The 19,918-nt window shown below is 35.8% G+C and overlaps 1 protein-coding gene across 1 annotated transcript in view; it reads left to right on the forward strand.

The window, feature by feature from the left end:
* The window catches only part of Dnah3 (dynein heavy chain 3, axonemal), a 671,994-nt gene that overhangs the window by 169,355 nt on the left and 482,721 nt on the right, over positions 1–19,918 (forward strand). The window contains exons 19-22 of the mRNA XM_075308183.1: positions 4,223–4,340; positions 4,514–4,661; positions 13,364–13,521; positions 18,098–18,164. Coding sequence (XP_075164298.1) covers positions 4,223–4,340; positions 4,514–4,661; positions 13,364–13,521; positions 18,098–18,164 — 491 coding nt within the window. The remainder of the gene's footprint in view (positions 1–4,222; positions 4,341–4,513; positions 4,662–13,363; positions 13,522–18,097; positions 18,165–19,918) is intronic.

Genomic DNA, 19,918 nt, shown 5'->3' on the forward strand with positions numbered 1-19,918 from the left:
CAAGCCAAATTTGGGGGTCCGTTTATATGGGTGCTATACGTAAAAGTGGACCGATATGGCCCATTTGCAATACCGTCCGACCTACATCAATAACAACTACTTGTGCCAAGTTTCAAGTCGATAGCTTGTTTCGTTCGGAAGTTAGCGTGATTTCAACAGACGGACGGACGGACATGCTCAGATCGACTCAGAATTTCACCACGACCCAGAATATATATACTTTATGGGGTCTTAGAGCAATATTTCTATGTGTTACAAACGGAATGACAAAGTTCATATACCCCCCATCCTATGGTGGAGGGTATAATAATATACCCCCCCATCCTATGGTGGAGGGTATAAAAATAAAATATATAAAATATTTGTTATTTTAAATTAGTGAGAAAAATTTTAGGTTTTTGAAAATTGGTTTATATAAAAAGAAAACACCAGCAGAATAACAGAATAACTGGCTTGCGGAGCCTCTAAGAGAACCAAATTTCATCCGATCCGGCTGAAATTTGGTACATGGTGTTAGTATATGGTCTCTAACAACCATGCAGAAATAGGTCCACATCGGTCCATAATTATATATAGCCCCCATATAAACCGATCCCCCGATTTGGCTTGCGGAGCCTCTAGGAAACGAAAATTTCATCTGATCCGGCTGAAATTTGGTACATGGTGTTGGTATATGTTCTCTAATGACCATGCAAAAATTGGTCCACATCGGTCCATAATTATATATAGCCCCCATATAAACCGATCCCCCGATTAGGATTGCGGAGCCTCTAAGAAACGAAAATTTCATCCAATACGGCTGAAATTTTGTATATGGTGTTAGTATATGGTCTCTAATAACCAGGCAAAAATTGGTCCACATCGGTCAATAATTACATATAGCCCCCATATAAACCGATCCCCCGATTTGGCTTACGAAGCCTCCAAAAGAACACAATTTTATCCGATCCGGCTGAAATTTGGTACATGGTATTGGTATATGTTCTCTAATGATCATGCAAAAATTGGTCCACATCGGTCCATAATTATATATAGCCCCCATATAAACCGATCCCCCGATTTGGCTTGCGGAGCCTCTAAGAAACGAAAATTTCATCTGATCCGGCTGAAATTTAGTACATGGTGTTGGTATATGTTCTCTAATGACCATGCAAAAATTGGTCCATATCGGTCCATAATTATATATAGCCCCCATATAAATCGATTCCCAGAATCGTCCTCCGGAGCCTCTTGGAGGAGCAAAATTCATGCTATCTGGTTGAAATTTGGAACATGGTGTTAGAATGTGGTCTCTAACAAACACGCAATAATTGGTCCATATCGGTCCATAATTATATATAGCCCCCATATAAACCGTTCCCCAGATTTGATCTCCGGAGCCTCTTGGAGGAGCAATGTTCATCCGATCCGGTTGAAATTTGCAACATGATGTTAGTATAAGGCCGCTAATATACATGCCAAAATTGGTTCATATCGGTCTATAGTTATATATAGCCGATCCCCAATCACACAAAAATTGGTTATATTGGTTCATATTCATGGTTGCCACTCGAGGCAAAAATAATCCACCAAAATTTTATTTTTATAGAAAACATTGTCATAATTTTATTTCTATAGAAAATATTGTCAAAATTTTATTTCTATTGAAAAGTTTGTCAAATTTTATTTCTAAAGAAAATTTTGTCAAAATTTTATTTCTATAGAAAATGTTGTCAAAATTTTATTTCTATAGAATTTTTTTTCCAAATTTTACTTTTATAGAAAATGTTGTCAAAATTTTATTTCTATAGAAACTTTAAACTTAATTATATACGTATTTAATCGGCCTTTTTTAGTTTAATATATACCATATATATTACGGTGTAAGGAAATTTTAAGATACCTTGCCATCGGCAAGGGTTACCGCAACCCAAGTAATTCGATTGTGCACACAGAAAAGGAATATGATCACCTCAAACATGTTTCAAGAGCAAAATGTTATTTTTGTATGGTGACCATGTAACATGTTTGTCACTAAAATGTTATTTTCTCGTCAAATATAACCTGCTTGCCGAAATCAGATACATGATTTCCGAGAAAATAACATGGTTGCGAAAACCATGTTACATGCTCACCACCCAAAAATAACATTTTGCTCTTAAAACATGTTTGAGGTGATCATATTCCTTCTCTGGGTGTGGATGACAGTCTTCAGTAGAAGTTTCTACGCAATCCTTGGTGGAGGGTACATAAGCTTCGGCCTGGCCAAACTTACGGCCGTATATAAAGGGTGATTCTTTTGAGGTTAGGATTTTCATGCATTAGTATTTGACAGATCACGTGGGATTTCAGACATGGTGTCAAAGAGAAAGATGCTCAGTATGCTTTGACATTTCATCATGAATAGACTTACTAACGAGCCACAACGTCGAATTTTCAGTGAATGGGCCCTAGAAAAGTTGGCAGAAAATCCGCTTTTTTATCGACAAATTTTGTTCAGCGATGAGGCTCACTTCTGGTTGAATGGCTACGTAAATAAGCAAAATTGCCGCATTTGGAGTGAAGAGCAACCAGAAGCCGTTCAAGAACTGCCCATGCATCCCGAAAAATGCACTGTTTGGTGTGGTTTGTACGCTGGTGGAATCATTGGACCGTATTTTTTCAAAGATGCTGTTGGACGCAACGTTACGGTGAATGGCGATCGCTATCGTTCGATGCTAACAAACTTTTTGTTGCCAAAAATGGAAGAACTGAACTTGGTTGACATGTGGTTTCAACAAGATGGCGCTACATGCCACACAGCTCGCGATTCTATGGCCATTTTGAGGGAAAACTTCGGAGAACAATTCATCTCAAGAAATGGACCGGTAAGTTGGCCACCAAGATCATGCGATTTGACGCCTTTAGACTATTTTTTGTGGGGCTATGTCAAGTCTAAAGTCTACAGAAATAAGCCAGCAACTATTCCAGCTTTGGAAGACAACATTTCCGAAGAAATTCGGGCTATTCCGGCCGAAATGCTCGAAAAAGTTGCCCAAAATTGGACTTTCCGAATGGACCACCTAAGACGCAGCCGCGGTCAACATTTAAATGAAATTATCTTCAAAAAGTAAATGTCATGGACCAATCTAACGTTTCAAATAAAGAACCGATGAGATTTTGCAAATTTTATGCGTTTTTTTAAAAAAAAAAGTTATCAAGCTCTTAACAAATCACCCTTTACTTGTTAAATCTTGTTTTTAAAGGGCTTTCATGTTATTTTAGCACCCAATATTTATCAAGCATATAGAAAACATATGAAAAATTGCAAATAAAAGATTTACTTCGGTTTCAAAACTTTCTGTTTGAAATGAAGAAAGATTCCACTAAAAAAAATCCGCGAAATTCTTCTGTAATAATAGTAGAAACTCTGGAATGTTGTAGGCGATGTACATGCGGCCGTTAATAGACATGCGGCGGTTAATAGAAATCATAACACGACACAATACTCTGGGAAAACACATGGTTAGAATTGGTTTAACGACGCAAATATTTGGAAATGGGGTCTGGACCCTGAGACTACGGAAGATTCTTGCCAGTAACAGTTTTCAGTGTTCTCGGTTCTTATTTCTTCAGACAATTAGCGATTTGGAATCTGATGATTTGGATGGAGGACCTAGGCAAACCTCAGGGGACATTACACAAATTTTATGGGATTAATCCAGACTGGGAGGCACCATGGTGCAATGGTTAGCATGCCTGCCTTGCATTAGAGATGTGCATGTGAGTAATATTTTACTCACGCACACTCACGCACGATATTGTTTGATAGTTCTCACGCTCACGCACAGTCACGCACGAAAATGTCGTGGCTCACGAAAAATACCGTGACTCACGAAAAATACCGTGACTCACGAAAAATATCGTGACTCATGGAAAATGTCGTAACTCACGAATAATTTTATGAGTAATTTACCTCATGAAAACGATTAAAGTCGAGAGCGTTATTTAACTCAATATACTATGTGTCAGTAAAACTGTAAATGAATTTAACTTTTAACCGTTTTATATGCTAATATTCTGTGTGGATTTTTTTATGCTACCGATTAAATCGAACAAATTTTCCTAATACCTAAGAGAAGTTAAATAATAATGTTAGTGGAAATAGTCACGAATTCTCCTATACCAATAAATTAATAATTCTTTCATCATAACTTCAAAATTTGTCTAATGCATTTTCCATTCATGCTCCCTTTTATTGTAGGCGAACAAATTCATTTGAACACAAGGACATTTGTGTTACCCTCCGAACTGGAAGAAGTTCTTGACTTAAGTGCTGCGCGTCTCAATGTAGTGCGTGATAATTTGGAATTCGCTTTACGGTGGGTAAAGTTCCTCACAGCAAGGCACCACACCAAAAGGATTGCATTTAACAATCCCCAATGCTGTAGCCCTTTAGTGTTGATGCCAAGCTCGCAGGATTTTTTGCTTTTTTGTGTTTCTAAGTACACATGGATGGGAGTATGCCTTATAAATCTCCTTTTTTCTGTTGCAGAGAAAAACGCATAAAATTTGAGCAATTAATTTTGTATGAGAAACGTCGCATGGATGGCTTTCGTGTTAAAGAAACGCGTGACGTTCTTACATTGGACGAGCTTAAGGAACGTGTCGATACTGTCGATGAATTGTTCGATCTTCTCGAGGTATGTATGTTCATGTGCTCAATATGCCGTTCAAGAATAATGGCTTTGAGAATTGGTAGTGGGAATGTGGGGTTTGCTAATGTATGCCGGGAACAAGAAGCACTGTGGGGTTAAGTGGATAACTACACTGCAAAAAAATATTGTCGTGAGGCTAAAATTTCATGTCCTTAGCATAAAAGACACGTTTCTCAGATATGGATTTTTTTCCTTTTAATGAAGTCGCTTTGTCCTTATAGTTAAATTATTCGTCTTAAATCTGGGTGTCGTCACATCAATGAAAATTTTGTTTGACTAAAGTTGTTGACTTTTTGTGTCTTTACTACAAAGTATATACGGCCGGGCCGAATCTAATGTACCCTCCACCATGGATTGCATAGAAACTTGTGCTAAAGACTGTTATCCACAATCGAATTACTTGGGTTGCGGTAACACTTGCCTATGGCAATGTATCTTAAAACAAAAACAAAATTTTTTCTAGAAATAAAATCTTGACAACATTTTCTGTAGTAATAAAATTTTGACAACAATTTTTATAGAAATAAAATTTTGACTAAATGTTGTGTAGTAATAAAATGTTGACAAAATTTTCTGTAGTAATAAAATTTTGACAACATTTTCTATTGTACACTGAAAAAAAAGCATGGCCGGTTCCAAAGATTTTGTCTTTACTTTAAAAAATTTGGTATTGATTCCGAGCCAAAGAAGCGGAGAATACAAATAAGGATACTTTTAAGACACAATTCTCTTTTAAATTTGGGTTTTGTGTACTTGCTTCTAGGAAGCAAATTTTAATTTTTCGCTTTCTCATCTTTTTTTCTTCATATGCTATCAAAGTCCTTTAAAAACGAGTTAACGACAACTTTATTTTCCAAATTAAGACTCGACTTCCAGTAGAAATTATGCTATGTTTCAAGTAAAAAACTTCTTTAAAATAAAGTTTTGAAAAACATGTCCTATATTTTAACGATTTTTTGCTTTGTAGTCAAGATACAAAAATACAACTAATTTAAAGACAATTTCATTAAATTTAAAGAATATTTCTGAATAGTTAAAGTCAAGTTGACCTTAGCCCAAACATTTTTTCTTTCATGTTATGATACCCATTTTTAATTCAAATCACTTAATTATAAGGACAATACGACTTTATCGACTTTTGGACAAGGAAAAAAAATTTATATTAGAGAAATGCGTCTTCTATGCTAAGCAAAATTTGCATTCGTATTTTAAAGACACGAAATCTTTGACCTCACGACAATATTTTTTTCAGTGTAGGTTAGGTTAGGTTATGTGGCAGCCCGATGTATCAGGCTCACTTAGACTATTCAGTCCATTGTGATACCACATTGGTGAACTTCTCTCTTATCACTGAGTGCTGCCCGATTCCATGTTAAGCTCAATGATAAGGGACCTCCTTTTTATAGCCGAGCCCGAACGGCGTTCCACATTGCAGTGAAACCACTTAGAGAAGCTTTGAAACCCTCAGAAATGTCACCAGCATTACTAAGGTGGGGTAATCCACCGCTGAAAAACTTTTTGGTGTTCGGTCGTAGCAGGAATCGAACCCACGACCTTGTGGCTCCCATTTTCTATTGTAATAAAATGTTGACTAAATTTTCTATTGTAATAAAATTTTGACAAATTTTCTATAGAAATAAAATTTTGGTAGATTTACTAACACCACGTACCAAATTTCAACCTGATCGGGTGAATTTTGCACTTCCATGGGGCTCCGGAGGTCAAATCTGGGGATCGGTTTATATGGGGGCTCCATATAATTTTGGACCGATATGGACCAATTCCTGCATGTTTGTCAAAGACCATATATTAATACCACGTACCAAATTTCAACCGAATCGGATGAGTTTTGCTCATCCACGAGGCTCCGGAGGTCAAATCCTGTAGATCGGTTTATATGGGGCTATATATAATTATGGACCGATATGGACCAATTTTTGCATGGTTGTTAGAGACCATATACTTACACCATGTACCAAATTTCAGCCGGATCGGATGAAATTTGCTTCTCTTTGAGGCTTCGCCAGCCAAATCTGGCGATCGGTTTATATGGGGGCTATATATAATTTTGGACCGATATCAACCAATTTTTGCACGGTTGTTAGAAACCATATACCAACACCCTGTACCAAATTTCAGACGGATCCGATGAAATATGCTTCTCTTAGAGGCTCCGGAAGCCAAATCTGAGGGTCCGTTTATATAGGGGATATACGTAAAAGTGGACCATTTGCAATACCATCCGAACTACAGCAATAACAACTACAAGTCGATAACTCGTTCTGCTCGGAAGTTAGCGTGATTTCAACAGACGGACGGACATGCTTAGATCGACTGAAAATTTCACCACGACCCAGAATATATATACTTTATGGGGACTTAGGTTAGGTTAGGTGGCAGCCCGATGTATCGGGCTCACGTGGACTATTCAGTCCATTGTGATACCACATTGGTGAACTTCTCTCCTATGGGGTCTTAGAGCAATATTTCGATGTGTTACAAACGGAATGACAAAGTTAATATACCCCCCATCCTATGGTGGAGGGAATAAAAAACGTTCAAAATTACACTCAAAAAGAAGGGAACTCTATGTGATACTAAAGCGATCCTAAATCCATCATGGACTAACCATAATAATTCATGTTTTAATAAAGTTTCGTTGATTTTAATATTTTTTGCGCTAAAGATAAAGATTAATTAAATTCATATTTTCCACAAAATAGTTCAATATTTCTTAAGATTTGTAGTAAAATTTACAAATTTAAAGAAATAATGAATTATCTTGTGAGAAGTACGAATGTAGTAAATCTTTGTACTTCATATTTGTATATTTTCCCCATTTTTTAGTTCATTTAACTAACGAACGCAAAAAATTATTAGAGTAAAGTAAAATTTTTCCAAACATAATAATTCCATGAAGTAAACTAAAGTTAAATTGGCTTTAGTAAAATAGAGGGTTTACTTTTTTTGAGTGTATACTAATAATTTTGGTATAGATTCCAACCAAAAAAAACTGTATGTACAAAAATTTACAATAATATGAAACATAAATTTTACGACATGTAATTTACAGAATACTAGCCGAACGCCGCGCCTTCTAAAGTATATTTTTAGGGAAGATTAATTTAGTTTACCCTCAGAAAAAAGGCAATAAATTTTTTTATAGCCATTTATCTCAATTCTAGTTAATGAAAATTATTTGATTTTAGTTAAATTTTGTCAAATGTGAGAATTTTTTTTATTATTTTTTGCTTAACATACTTCAACGTAAATTAAAAATGAGCGAAAAAAGTGTTACAAAAATGAAATACATTATTTTACAAAATTTTAAAGTAGTTTATATTTTCCTAAAATTATTAAAATGATGATAAAAAAGTAAGATTTCATTAAGCTGTGGAAAATTTCGATAAAAATAATAAAATTTAACTACAAGCAAATAATTTTTTTTCTAATAAAAATAAGTTAAATTTAGCGTTAGTTTAACTACTGAATTTTTTTCCGTGTACAGAATTTTGAACAATTTTTTCGGAAAAGGCCCCAATCTTTCTGTCGTAAATTTTTTTATACCCTCCACCATAGGATGGGGGGTATATTAACTTTGTCATTCCGTTTGTAACACATTGAAATATTGATCTAAGACCCCATAAAGTATATATATTCTGGGTCGTGGTGAAATTCTGAGTCGATCTGAGCATGTCCGTCCGTCTGTCCGTCCGTCTGTTGAAATCACGCTAACTTCCGAACGAAACAAGCTATCGACTTGAAACTTGGCACAAGTAGTTGTTATTGATGTAGGTCGGATGGTATTGTAAATGGGCCATATCGGTCCACTTTTACGTATAGCCCCCATATAAACGGACACCCAAATTTGGCTTGCGGAGCCTCAAAGAGAAGCAAATTTCATACGATCCGGCTGAAATATGGCACATGGTGTTGGTATATGGTCTCTAACAACCATGCAAAAATTGGTCCACATCGGTCCATTATTATATATAGCCCCCATATAAACCGATCGCCAGATTTGGCTTGCGGAGCCTCAAAGAGAAGCAAATTTCATCCGATCCGGCTGAAATTTGGTGCATGGTGTTGCTATATTTTCTCTAAATAGCATGCAAAAATTGGTCCACATCGGTCAAAAATTATATATAGCCGCCATATAAACCGATCGCCAGATTTGGCTTGCGGAGCCTCAAAGAGAAGCAAATTTCATCCGATCCGGCTGAAATTTGGTGCATGGTGTTGGTATATTGTCTCTAAAAAGCATGCAAAAATTGGTTCACATCGGTCCATAATTATATATAGCCCCCATATAAACCGATTCCCAGATTTGGCTTGCGGAGCCTCAAAGAGAAACAACTTTCATCCGATCCGGCTGAAATTTGCCACATGGTGTTGATATATGGTATCTAACAACCATGCAAAAATTGGTCCACATCGGTCCATAATTATATATAGCCCCCATATAAACCGATCCCCAGATGTGGTTTGCGGAGCCTCAAAGAGAAGCAAATTTCATCCGATCCGCCTGAAATTTTGGTACATGGTGTTAGTATATTGTCTCTAACAACCCAGCAAAAATTGTTCCACATCAGTTCATAACTATATATAGAGCCCACATAAGGCGTTCTCCAGATTTGACCTCCAGAGCCTCTTGGATTTGCAAAATTCATCCGATCCGGCTGAAATTTGGTACATGGTGTTGGTATATGGTCTCTAACAACCATGCAAAAATTGGTCCACATCGGTCCATAATTATATATACCCCATATAAACCGTTCTCCAGATTTGACCTTCGGATCCTCTTGGAGGAGCAAAATTCATCCGATCTGGTTCAAATTTGGAACGTGGTGTTAGTATATGACCGCTAACAACCATACCAAAATTGGTCCATATCGGTCTATAGTTTGGTTAGGTTGAAGTGGCAGCCAGAGTAAGTTTCAGACTCACTGGGACTATTCAGTCCATTGTTATATATAGTGTATTGTACACTGTGGGAGCCTTTTCTCTGCTAGCTGCAATCGGGTGGGGGTTCGTGTCTTCCTCCGCCTAAACTATATTTCAATCACATTAATTATTATTATAGACTCCCTTTTTTAACCTATTGAAACTAACATGGGCCTTAGATCTAACGAAGAAAACATTAAATCAACTTATGAAAGATTGCAATTATATTAGAGAAAAAGAACCTAACCGGAAAATGGTACTTACCGCATCGAAAGAAAAAAAATTTTCATCTCAGATATTATTGAGAGAACTGCCTCATGACCCACGCCTACCAATGCTTTAATGGCAATTACTTTAGATTTTAGAGCCCCAATGTCAAAGACCTTATTCCATTTTTATACCTTTACATTTCTGATAGAAAACATTCAAAATTCGTTTATAGCTCCATTACTGGTAATATATATTTCAAATTATAAAAATTATTTTTATATGGAATAAAAACAATTCATTTTAGAATTATAAATAGACAATTTTTGGCATTAGGAATCAAATTTCAATTAGATCAATTTTTACATAGACTCCCACCAAAAACAGAGCTTCAAAAAAAGTAGTAAGCGAAAAAAAACAATTTTTTAACAATTTCACTTTTGTTTTCATCAATATGTTTTATTACACAATTATTTTCCTATTATCTAATTTTTACAATTTGAAAAACTTTTTCGCTCCGACCAGTGGTTGCTGGCACCATAACAGAACGCCTTAGCACACTCAGCCACAAACGCCATTGAACATAAAGCGTCGAAAGGGCAATTCAAATGTTTGTGATATGATCGTAATACGACACCAAGGAATAACATTCTAATTGCTCCTCGAGATGTTCTTTATTAGTATGAACGACAAAATAAGAAACGCAGGTTCAAATCTCACCAGCGGCAATTATTTTATCAAATATTTTTATAAAATTTTTTTTTTGTCATGCATCGTGTTTATTTTTTATTTTCGGCATATATTTTCGTATAAATATATTTTTCCATTAAAAATAAAAAAAAAATAAAAATTCTCGTAATTTGCAAAACCTTCTCAAAAGAACTTCCATGGAAGCGAAAAAGTCAAACGGCACAGGTTCAAATCCCTGAGGGGATGAAATTTATTTTTTTTATTATTTTTTTACTTTTTTTATTAATTTCTATTTTTTTGTAAAATTAAATTATATAAAATTTGCACTTAAAATAGCCTGATTGCGTTCTTTCTAATACTTGTCCACAATGTCTGCATCGGAAGTAGAAAAAAAATCATTGGGAGATCCCAAGATGCGCTTTACAAGAAATGTTTGTGCACTTGTCCAAAAGGACTGCATCGGAAGTGGAAAAAAATTATTGGGGGATCCCACGATGCGCTTTAGAAGAAATGTTTGTGGACTTGTCCAAAAGGACTGCATCGGAAGTTGAAAAAACTCGATGGGGGATCCTGGGATGGGCTTTAAAAGAAATGTTTGTGGAACAACTTCCAATTTTTTTTGCTGGTCTAATATATATCAAATTATATTCAAAACCACTACCCAGCAAAAAAAATTGGAAGTTGTTCCACAAACATTTCTTTTTTCTATTTATTGGCAAAAATATTTTATTGACCGAAAATGCTTATAATTTCTTGTAGAAAAAAATGTTTTAAATATTGATGATGGCACTTTAAAATGTTGATATTTTTTTCGATTTCTGTGATGCGTATTCTTCAACGATTTAAGCCGAAAGGAAGTTTTAAGAATTTTCTATAGCTTGGTAAGCTAATGGTTGAATTGATTTTAGCGTGAAGAAGAAATGGCTGTAAGAATAAAATTTCTTTAAGCCCGCAACCAATAGTTCGGAAGATAGATATGTTACCACTTTCTCGAATGCAAAAAAAATCGCCAAAAATGAAAATATAAATTTTTGCAAAATATGTTCTCATAAAAATTCCGTTGAGTTGGAAAAAAACTACTTCATTCATACAAGAATATTGATTAATTTTTTTTTTTTTTTCGTCGATAGAATTTATGATAGACATGGGATATCAGAAATATACACAAGTAATCATTCGTCTAATACAAGAGAAGAATATTGTTATACGAAAAGTATAATTAGCGAAATAATTGAACAAACCAAACAAATCAATAATAGGGAGATTGCATTACACACTTGGGCATTGATTTAGCTGCCGTTGAGTACAAGAGTAGTATAACTAAAAACGCACATTACAATAGGCCATCCCCAATCACACAAAAATTGGTCCATATCGATTCATAATCATGGTTGCCATTCGAGCCAAAACTAATCTACCAAAATTTTATTTCTATAGAAAAGTCTGTCAATTTTTTATTTCTATAGAAAATTTTGTTAAAATTTCATATCTATAGAAAATTTAGTCAAAATTTTATTTCTACAGTAAATTTTGTCAAAATTTTATTTCTATAGAAAATTTTGTAAAAATTGTATTTCTATACAAAATTTTATTTCTATAGAAAATGTTGTCAAACTGAATTATATACGTATTTAATCGGTCTTTTTTAATTTAATATATACTACGTATGGGCTTACTTACAAAGATACGTTTTAAGCTTTTATCGGTTATTTTGGTCAAGTAGTGTATGAGTTCTTCTCATCCCAAAATCAACTATTTTTAAAAATGAAAATGTATTGTTTTGAAAAATTCTCATTTGGCAAAGCATCGATTGTTAAGCCGATGCCTTTTCCAGAAAGCCCGATGTGTCCACTAACTAAATGTAAAAGGTTTCTACATCCTCCCCGTAAACAGCTAAGAGATATGCAAATTACCAAAAAAATAACGTTATTGTAATACATGTCCTCATTCTGGGGATTTTGGGGATTTTTTATACGAACTTTGGGAATAGTATATTCAGTAATATTTGTTAATCATAATGATATCATAATTAATTCCCAAAAAAATGGAATTAAAAAAAATTGTTCCTTGCCCCAAAAACGTTCAATATTCATAATTCTTGTTCTTCTCGATAACAGCTCTCTAAAATACGTTTCCAACATTTGCGTAGCAAAATGCGCCAAAAATTTGCATTAAACCTCACTAACTCGGGTGAAATAGTGCATTTCTGTAAATATACGTTTATATGGAGGATATATCTAAATCTTAACCGATTTAATCAAACTTGGCAAATCTTGGCTTCTGGAGCCATATCGGGCGTGAAAATCTGAACAGATTTTAATGATAATTTGCAGACTTGAGTGGTGCTGAAAAAGATTACCTTGTTACCATGTGACGATGAGTTTTTCCAAATTCAATAGCCTTCGTCCTTCAACTAAGAAACCATCTGGTTCCAATTTTTATCAAAATAGATAATAATTGCGACTTGATTTAATGACATTTTGCAAACTTGAGTAATGCTAAAAAGATTACCTTCTGATAAATTTGACGAGGATCGGTTAGTAAAAAAGGCACAATATATCTTCATTAGCAAAATCGGACGGTACATATGTATAGAAGCTTTATCTAAATTTGATCCGATATTTCCCAAATTCAATAGCGTTCGTCCTCGCACTAAGAAAACTACCTTGTTCCAAATTTTATCAAAATAGATTTACAAATTGCGACCAGAATCGTGTGAGTAATAAATAAATGAAAATATCAAATTATTTTCAACGAATCCTTCGTTTCCCACATCTACACTCCTACGGAATTTTTTACGTTTACTAAACCATCCTTCCTTATGTATACATTTGTTTTTCTTGCAGAAACTGAGTCGCGAAGCTAAAGCAATTAATGTAGAAGAACAATTGTTGCAAATTGATATTTCGCCTTTTGCATCGCTGGCGGAAATTGTGGAAAAAATGGAACCCATTGAAAAACTGTGGAAAACAGCATATGAATTTGAAAAGAATCATTTAATATGGTAAGGCTATATCGAGAGAATGCATATACAAAAAACAAACTATAATCGAATTATTAAATCCTTACGAAACGCGGAGAATGTGAGGAAAATGCAATTTAAATTGATATTATCCGAAGGCATATAACTTTTACTCAAAGCTATTTGCACTCAACAAAAAAAAAAAAAAAAAAAAGTGAACCCTATATGGCACTAACGCCAATTTAATTTTGTGTTACGTTTTGAGGAAGTTTATTTTTTTGCGTACGTGTTTTTCCCACAAAATAGTTCCGAATTTCTTAAAATTTGTAAATTTTACCAATGATGCGACCATCATGAACTTCGTATGGTACTAAAGACATATTTCCAATTTTGGACTCCAATTTTTTCCTCAAACCACGAATTTTTTTTTTAACAAGTGACAACACAGTTTAGTTAACATTTTCTACAAATAATCTAAGTTTCCTAAAATGAACCAAAATTGTCCTTCCTGCTGGGTTCGCTGTTTTTCAAGTGTGGCTTATACATATAGTAAATCCTTATTGTAATGAAGTTCATATAAATTCGGAGGTTATATGATTATATACAATATTCTAGGTTTGTGACTATTATACATCCAATGAAGGGATCCGAATGCGTCACACAGAAGTGTCGTGTCACGCGTGAATCATGGGGGTCGTGAATGAAATTCTAACTAAGAAAAAATTTGTCGTACACTGAAGAAACAGTGAAACCACCACGTTTTTTTTTTTAGTGTATCTTCAACTCTCACGAAGATTTACAAATTTTGTTCGTGTACGTGCGTGCACTGAAAAAACAACTGAAAAATCCTCTCTAAATATTTTCCATACAAATTTCCTGTTCTTAAATTATAGTGTTTTTGGCTCTCATTTTCGAGTCAGCTGTTTTTTAATGGTGAGAAAAATTATTTCTTCAGAAGATTACATTAACTTTGTCATTCTGTTTGTAACACATCGAAATATTGGTCTCAGTGAACTTCTGAGTCGATCTAGCGATGTCTATACGTTCGTCTGTTGAAATCACACTAATATCCGAACAAAATAAAGTATCGACTCGAAACTCGATGGTGCGGTAAATGTGTCGATCTGTACACGTTCATTATTAAACTTTCACCAATTTCTACAGAAACTGACAGCGAATAAAAACCACTACTTACGTCTTGCATAAAGGGTGATACGGTCAAAATTTGGTCAAGGGAAAATGCGTGTAAATCGGTGAAATCGTTTATTTAAAAAATCAAATTAAATTTCTTTTTCAAGTTCAATTAGTATAAAATTCAGGAAAAATATTCAGTTAGGCTTTCGCTTTTCCAAATCCGAATTGCCGGGCCTCACGCTTGACACCTGCCATCAGATTTTGTACAGCCACCTTGTCCACCTTCTTCGCCGCAGAAAGCCAGTTTGCCTTGAACTGCTGCTCGTCCTTAGCAGTTTTTTTGGTCTTCTTTAGGTTCCGCTTGACAATAGCCCAGTATTTCTCAATTGGGCGGAGCTCTGGCGTGTTGGGAGGGTTCTTGTCCTTGGGAACCACCTGCACGTTGTTGGCGGCGTACCACTCCATGGCCTTTTTACCGTAATGGCAAGATGCCAAATCCGGCCAAAACAGTACGGAACAACCGTGTTTCTTCAGGAAAAGCAGCAGACGTTTATTCAAACACTCTTTCACGTAAATTTCTTGGTTGACAGTCCCGGAAGCTATGAAAATGCTGCTTTCCCCTTCCTTTTGCCGTATAAAACTCCTGTCCCGGAAGCTGCTTGTAGTTGGCTTTGACGTAGGTTTCGTCGTCCATTACTACGCAGTCAAACTTCGTCAGCATCGTCGTGTACTGCTTCCGGGATCGCGCTTTGGCCATTCTATTTTGTTTATCATCGCGATTTGGAGTCACTACCTTCTTGTAAGTCGATAGTCCGGCTCGTTTTTTGGCTCGATGCACGGTTGTAGACGATACACCCAGCTTATTTGCGGCATCTCGGAGAGAGAGGTTAGGGTTTCGCTTGAAACTACCGGCAACCCTCTTTGTCGTCTCAGCGGCTTCCGGTTTTCGATTTCCCCCCGATCCAGACTTCCTGGCTGTCGACAAACGTTCCCCAAACACTTTAATTACATTTGTAACGGTTGATTTGGCAACTTTTAGCGATTTTACCAGCTTTGCGTGCGAGTAGCTCGGATTTTCGCGATGCGCGAGCAAAATTTTGATACGCTGCTCTTCTTGCTTGGACGGCATTTTGACAACTGAAGAGTGAATTCCAAAATCAGAATAGGAGCAACATTCTACACACACACCTTCAAAATGAGGGGTGTTCAGGTTTTTTAAATGCAAAATTGAAAGAAATACGTCAAGTTTATATTGACCTTTAAACGAATCACCCTTTAAACGAACTGCTGTTTAGAGGGAATTTTATAAATTCAATTTTTGGCTTATTAGAGGTAATTAAAACTTGTCAAAACGTGTGGATGAACAAAACAAATACGTATTAACCGTCGTAAATGTATGTCGAAAAAGTTACAGTTTGCGACAGGCCAATACTGCTCTGAAGATTCATAGGAAAAAGAGACATACGAGTATTGGTTATTAAAGAATTCTTTTATGCAATATAATGCGATAACATAACAGGTTGGCTGATAAGTCCCCGGTCTGACACATAGATGGCGTCGATGTTATTTAATGTCAACAAGTATATAAAGCAGTAAGTTCGGCCGGGCCGAATCTTAAATACCCACCACCATGAATCAAATATTATAGTTTCCTGCGAAAATTTCAGGGGGATTTGATGACAAGCAGATCAGTTTAATCAGTACACTTTCCGATGATAAATTCAAAGATTTTACCTATGAAGACTAAATCAGATTCTGGATTTATAAGAACCATATTTGTTTGAGTTTTAGAGGAATCATAAACATCGTGTGCAAGTGTGCAAGAAAACGATAAAATAACGCCTTGATTTAAAATCTAACATCTGTAGATTTTTACCCCCTTTTTTTTAAATGATTACCAGAAGTAAAATCTGGAAACTATAATTCAGTTTCAAGCAATTTTCATTATCAGTGCACATGGACCGATATTCACCATCACACCTCTTTATGTTCCTAAAATACTTCTAGATTTAAAATTTCATGCAAATTTTATAAAAACTATGGTTTCTAAAAGCCCAAGAAGTAAAATCGGGAGACTGGTCTATTTGGGAGATAAACCAAAACATGGACCAATACACGCCATTTTCGGCTCTCATATTTAAGGTCCTAAAATATCTGTAGATTTATCATTTCAGGCAAATTGGATAAAAACTACGGATTCTTGAAGCCTAAAAAATAAAATCATTTCTTGCACACCTATTTGTATTCCTAAAAACCTCCAGATTTTCGATTTCAGGCAAAGTGGACAACAATTACGGTTTCTAGAAGCCCAAAAAGTAATATCGGGAGATCGATTTATCTGATGCCTATATCAAAACATGGACCTATACTCACCATTTTCGGCATACCTTTTTATGGTCCTAAAATACCTCTAGATTTCCAATTTGAGGCAAGTTGGATAATAACTACGGTTTCTATAAGCCCAAGAATAAAATCTGGAGATAGGTCTATATGGAGGCTATATAAAAACATGGTCCGATACTCATCATTTGCAGCACATCTCTTTAGGGTTTTAAAATACCTCTAGATTTCTAATTTCAGGCAAATTGGGTAAAAACTACAGATTTTAGACGCCCAAGAATTAAAAACTGGAGATCGGTCTATATGGGGCTATGTCTAAACATCACCCGATAGTCACCAATTTTGGCACACCTGTTTATGGTGCTAAAATACCTCTAGATTTCCAATTTCAGGCGAATTGGATAAAAACTACCGATTCTAGAAGCCCTAGAAATATAATCGGGAGATCGGTCTATATGGGGGCTATACCAAAACATGGACCGATACTCACCATTTTTGGCACACCTCTTTGTGGTCCTAAAGTACCTCTAGATTTCCAGCTTCAGGCAAATTGGATAGAAACTAAGGTTTCTATAAGCCCAAGACCCCTAATCGGGAGGTCGGTTTATATGGAGACTATATCAAAACTTGGACCGATATAGCCCATCTTCGAACTTGACCTGCCTGCAGACAAAAGACGAGTTTGTGTGAAATTTCAGCACGATTGCTTTATTACAGACAGACAGACGGACAGACAGACATGGCTATATCGTCTTAGAATTTCTCCCTGATCAAGAATATATATACTTTGTATAGTCGGAAATCGATATTTCGCTGTGTTACAAACGGAATGACAAACTTATTATACCCCCGTCACCATTCTATGGTGGTGGGTATAAAAATTGTTTCTACCTTTTAAATATTAACTTTCTCTCATTTATGTGATAGGAAATCTAGTGTTTTTACTTTTTGAACCAAAAAAATAAAAATTTTCAATTGAATGTGATAGTTACGCGGCAAGTAGACGATGGTTGCTATTTTCCATCATATCGTCAAAGTTATCACATGCGATAAGAATTTCCTTGGGCCTCCTTTATAATGATTATATACAGTTTTCCTATTGTACTGACACTGATGCTACTTTATACTTCACATGTTCTTTCAGGATGTACGAAAAATTTCAGTGCTTAAATGCGGATGTCATTGCAGAGGAAATAGAAAACATGTACCGGGTAAGTAGGAAGCAACTGATGGAATTACAACATGACCAACTATTCTAATGCGAAAGAATGCGCAAGAAAAAAACGAAACGGAATGAAGCAAGAAGAAATCAAGTTCACATCTTGAGAATAAAGTAAAAAACCCAATTCACTACTGGTTTCTTCACAAATCCACCACCCACTGACCACTGCAAATAGTAGGCATGTTTTAGTAACAATTATAAAAAAATGATTTTCGAAACTCAGAAAAAAGACAAAAAGCTTTGTAATATCACATGACCAATTTAACTAAACCGGATGAACTCTGCTCCACTAGGTATATTTTTTTAAACTTTATATAATTACTAGCGTAATCCAGCTCGCTTCACTGCGCCTTCCGAAGCATATTTGTAGGAAAATTGTGTGTTAACTTAACTCAACCATATCCTTGCTTTTTCATTTATAGATAGAAATACGGCGGATATGCAGATGTAAAACGGTCCGCATTAACAAACGTTGGGGAGAGGGTGTTCTCTTACCACTAGGGTTTTTTTTCCCGGACTTTTTCGATTCCCGTGAAAGCGGGAAATTTTTTCGAATTTCCCGGGATCCCGGTCAAAGGGAAACCCGCTTCGATGTGCTATATGTTTAGACGTTTAAATAAATTAAAAAAACCGCATAGACCTACCGTTATAAGGCCCTGTCTGGACAACTAACAATGTATATTAACAGGTTGGCTGATAAGTCCCCGGTCTAACAAAGAAAAACTCATTTTTTTTGTCAAAATTCGTTTTTATTTTTCAACATAGTTCCCTTCAAGAGCGATACAACGATTATAACGACCTTCCAATTTTTTGATACCATTTTGGTAGTACTCCTTCGGTTTTGCCTCAAAATAGGCCTCAGTTTTGGCGATCACCTCTTCATTGCAGCCAAATTTTTTCCCTGCGAGCACCCTTTTGAGGTCTGAGAACAAGAAAAAGTCGCTGGGACCAGATCTGGAGAATACGGTGGGTGTGGAAGCAATTCGAAGCTCAATTCATGAATTTTTGCCATCGTTCTCAATGACTTGTGGCACGGTGCGTTGTCTTGGTGGAACAACACTTTTTCTTCTCCATATGGGGCCGTTTTGCCGCGATTTCGACCTTCAAACGCTCCAATGACGCCATATAATAGTCACTGTTGATGGTTTTTATACCCTCCACCATAGGATGGGGGTATATTAACTTTGTCATTCCGTTTGTAACACATCGAAATATTGCTCTAAGACCCCATAAAGTATATATATTCTGGGTCGTGGTGAAATTCTGAGTCGATATGAGCATGTCCGACCGTCCGTCCGTCTGTTGAAATCACGCTAACTTCCGAACGAAACAAGCTATCGACTTGAAACTTGGCACAAGTAGTTGTTATTGATGCAGGTCGGATGGTATTGCAAATGGGCCATATCGGTCCACTTTTACGTATAGCCTCCATATAAACGGACCCCTAAATTTGACTTGCGAGGCCTCTAAGAGAAGCAAATTTCATCCCATCCGGCTGAATTTTGTACATGGTGTTAGTATATGGTATCTAACAACCATGCAAAAATTGGTTCACATCGGTCCATAATTATATATAGCCCCCATATAAACCGATCCCCTGATTTGGCTTGCAGAGCCTCTAAGAGAAACAATTTTCATCCGCACGCTCACAAAAAATCGCTTCTGTAACATATACTCCCAAACATATTTTGCTTCAAGCATATACATTTTTGGGTATTGCCCAAACATTTATATGTTTGATCT

This window comes from Haematobia irritans, chromosome 4 (genome assembly GCF_050003625.1).
Source record: "Haematobia irritans isolate KBUSLIRL chromosome 4, ASM5000362v1, whole genome shotgun sequence".
NCBI lineage: Eukaryota > Metazoa > Arthropoda > Insecta > Diptera > Muscidae > Haematobia > Haematobia irritans.